Source organism: Limulus polyphemus, unplaced genomic scaffold, assembly GCF_000517525.1.
Source record: "Limulus polyphemus unplaced genomic scaffold, Limulus_polyphemus-2.1.2 Scaffold2061, whole genome shotgun sequence".
Taxonomy (NCBI): domain Eukaryota; kingdom Metazoa; phylum Arthropoda; class Merostomata; order Xiphosura; family Limulidae; genus Limulus; species Limulus polyphemus.
In genome coordinates, this window is record NW_013667671.1 from 29,970 (window position 1) to 32,833 (window position 2,864).

Genomic DNA, 2,864 nt, shown 5'->3' on the forward strand with positions numbered 1-2,864 from the left:
TAGTTTGATTTGCCGCTTCTCGTTTCCATTTTTTTTATCCCACTCTCTGACACCAATTTGTTACGTCTCCGTTCGTTAGTTAATTTTCCGTAACTTCTTTCTCTCTCTCTTGAAACCAGATGGAAATCTCTACCTCAAACCAGCTTGCCTCAGAAATGGCTTCTTTAGAGGCAGAATATATTGTTACATCTCCGTTTGTTTGTTAATTAATTTTCCGTAAATTCGTTCCAACGAAACTTTAGCGACACAAGTCCTTTCTTAAATAAAACTGGTTTATTCTTTCCGAATACAACTTTATGATACACTTAATTTCAACAGTCGCTCTATAACAAACGCTATAACGTCTCACGAGCTCGTTCAGTTACACACTTTCTGACTGCAGTTCAATTACTCATTACCTACACATTGTCCCGTCACGTTGTGACCATCTTATATATACCAGTCTACCCCCAATCTAGTAATATCCCGACAATTCACGAAGGTTCAGGATATTTCTAGAAAACGGGTAGCGTGATACTAGTCACGTGACCTTGCTGACGCAACATGGCTATTGTTCGGGACGAACAATACTAAGGAAGGGGCAGTGTTACGACAGCGGAGATCACTTGACGCTAGTAACACGTCATATTCTCGAAGGTTCGTGAAGTCTCAAGAGGTTACTAGATATGCGGTATCCTTGTATATATAAGACCGCTAAGAACTGACGGCAACAATGTAATGTAATTGAACTGCAGACAGAGACGGACAGTTGAGTCGAGCACGTGAGTCGTTCGTTGTGAATTATGGTGTTTGTTATAGCGTGACTGTGGAAATTAAGTGTATTGCAAAGTTGTATCCAGAAAGAATAAACCTGTTTTATTTAAGAAAGGACTTGTATCGCTAAAGTTTCTTCGGAAAGAAATTATACGGAAAATTAACTAACGACCAGAGACGTAACAATACTATACATCTAATGAGAACAGTACAACAATCGAAGTTTTGGAAGAATATAAAGCTTTAGATATATTAAAGGGTGTATCGTTTATTAAAAGTAAAAGCAATCATATAATGATATTATAAAGCTTTACACTATTTTTGTCTTGACACACAACATTTATTTTTCTAACATTTCAATGTTTGACACTAATAACTTATATACTAACATACGACTCATGTACACACTAAAATAACTAAGTTTTACCTGGAGTCGAATTCTTCACCATCCTCTAATGTTCCCTTGTAATGTATAGTAAGCAAATCACCTTTCTTAGTAATTCTGTCACACTTCTCTGGTTTGTTCAGGAATTCAACGCTCATATCTTCTTTCAGTTGCTCGGATCCTTCTTGAATACCGACTTCCTGTTCGTCTTTAACATTCTCAGTCTTCTCTTTCTCGGATTTAGTGAAGGGGACGAGACATAGTAAAATTATATATATCACTCTCAGAAAACGTACTAAATTTACTATTTTTTTATATTTCAAGCGCATTATGGCAAGCAAATAGGTTGAAATAAAACGAAAGAGTATTTGCTACGTTGTCTTTCAGTGAGTAACTACTAACTGTTGACTGTGTTAAAATGCTTACGATATTACAGTTTCAATTTGTGTCCGAAAACACGTACGTATCGACTTGTATCGTAATAAGATAAATAGTTTTTGTACGAATTACGGGACATAACACAACTCCCTCTTCTAATATTAACTGCAGAAATGACACGTGGCTATGAAACAGGAAAGTTACACAAGTAAGTTGACTATTGGTTATTATCAACGCGTATCATTAAAATGACGATAACAAAGAGTGAGACGTGTACCCAAGTTTCTCTAGGCTGCGCCTGTTGCATTAGATCCTTCTTCTTTATTCATTAATTACTACTTTTTTTTTATTTGTTGAAAAAATAACCCGAAACACTGGGAATATATTTTAGGAGAACGATAATGATATCAAGTGCAATATTAGGCCTGTGTGTCCTATGCAAAAAAGTTATTGGTCTATTTGTAAAATTGTGCATGTTGATATGTATCATGTTTTGGCCACAGATATTTTGTATGATCGTATAAAATACTTTGATAAATGACGTGAGCTCAGTCTCTGCTGTCGCATTATTTACATCTCTGCAGAAAGATATACTGCGTCACCAGGGAGTTATTAGTCCATATTATTAGAAGAGGGTTATGCCACTCATGATATTTTTATCTGTTGTAATTGCAAATATCTAAGATCAGCAATAAACTACCTTCACTTGTGTTATTTGTATATATTAATATCTAATATATATAATCACTCAAAGACAGAAAGACGTGTTTAGTCCAAGTGCAACGTTACACTCTCAATAAGCAAAATGTTTCTCTTTTTATTATACCTCGTTTCTTTATGACCTTGAGCACCTGTTTATATTCACACACCCCTATATATTAAACAAGCTTTTCGTGTGTTTATTCTAGTCTATTTCGAATAAAATCTGGTAGCTGTAGTCAGAGACAGTGTTAAATTTTTGTTACTCTGACTCGTGAATGTATACATAGTATACCAACGAAAAATACAATAAAATGTCCATTAGAGGGAGCCTGATCATCGACGCGAGAATTTAGAACAAACAACAAAGCTCAAACAAAACAAACGTTATTGATAAACTTTTACAGTAGAACAGACTCGGGTAAATTTAATCTCATTGAGATAAAGTTCAGTAAAAGATCAGGTGCAAATCTATGTAACATAAGCGTTAGTTAAATAATGATAATTGAGCAGCAAAGTTCGTTTGTTAAATTACTGCGATATTTATTAAACTAAATATTTCAAAACAGTTGAGATTTCGCAAATCTGTGTACTGTTAATAATCATACAATTTCGATGACGAGGAACCCACTTTGAGACTAATAATGGC

General features: G+C 34.7%; 1 protein-coding gene across 1 annotated transcript in view; it reads right to left on the reverse strand.

The window, feature by feature from the left end:
- The window catches only part of LOC106465820 (FK506-binding protein 2-like), a 17,314-nt gene extending 15,651 nt beyond the window's left edge, over positions 1–1,663 (reverse strand). Inside the window, exon 1 of the mRNA XM_013926055.2 lies at positions 1,181–1,663. Within this exon, the coding sequence (XP_013781509.2) occupies positions 1,181–1,467 (287 nt within the window). The 5' untranslated portion in view covers positions 1,468–1,663. The remainder of the gene's footprint in view (positions 1–1,180) is intronic.
- Between the last annotated feature and the right edge of the window lie 1,201 nt (positions 1,664–2,864).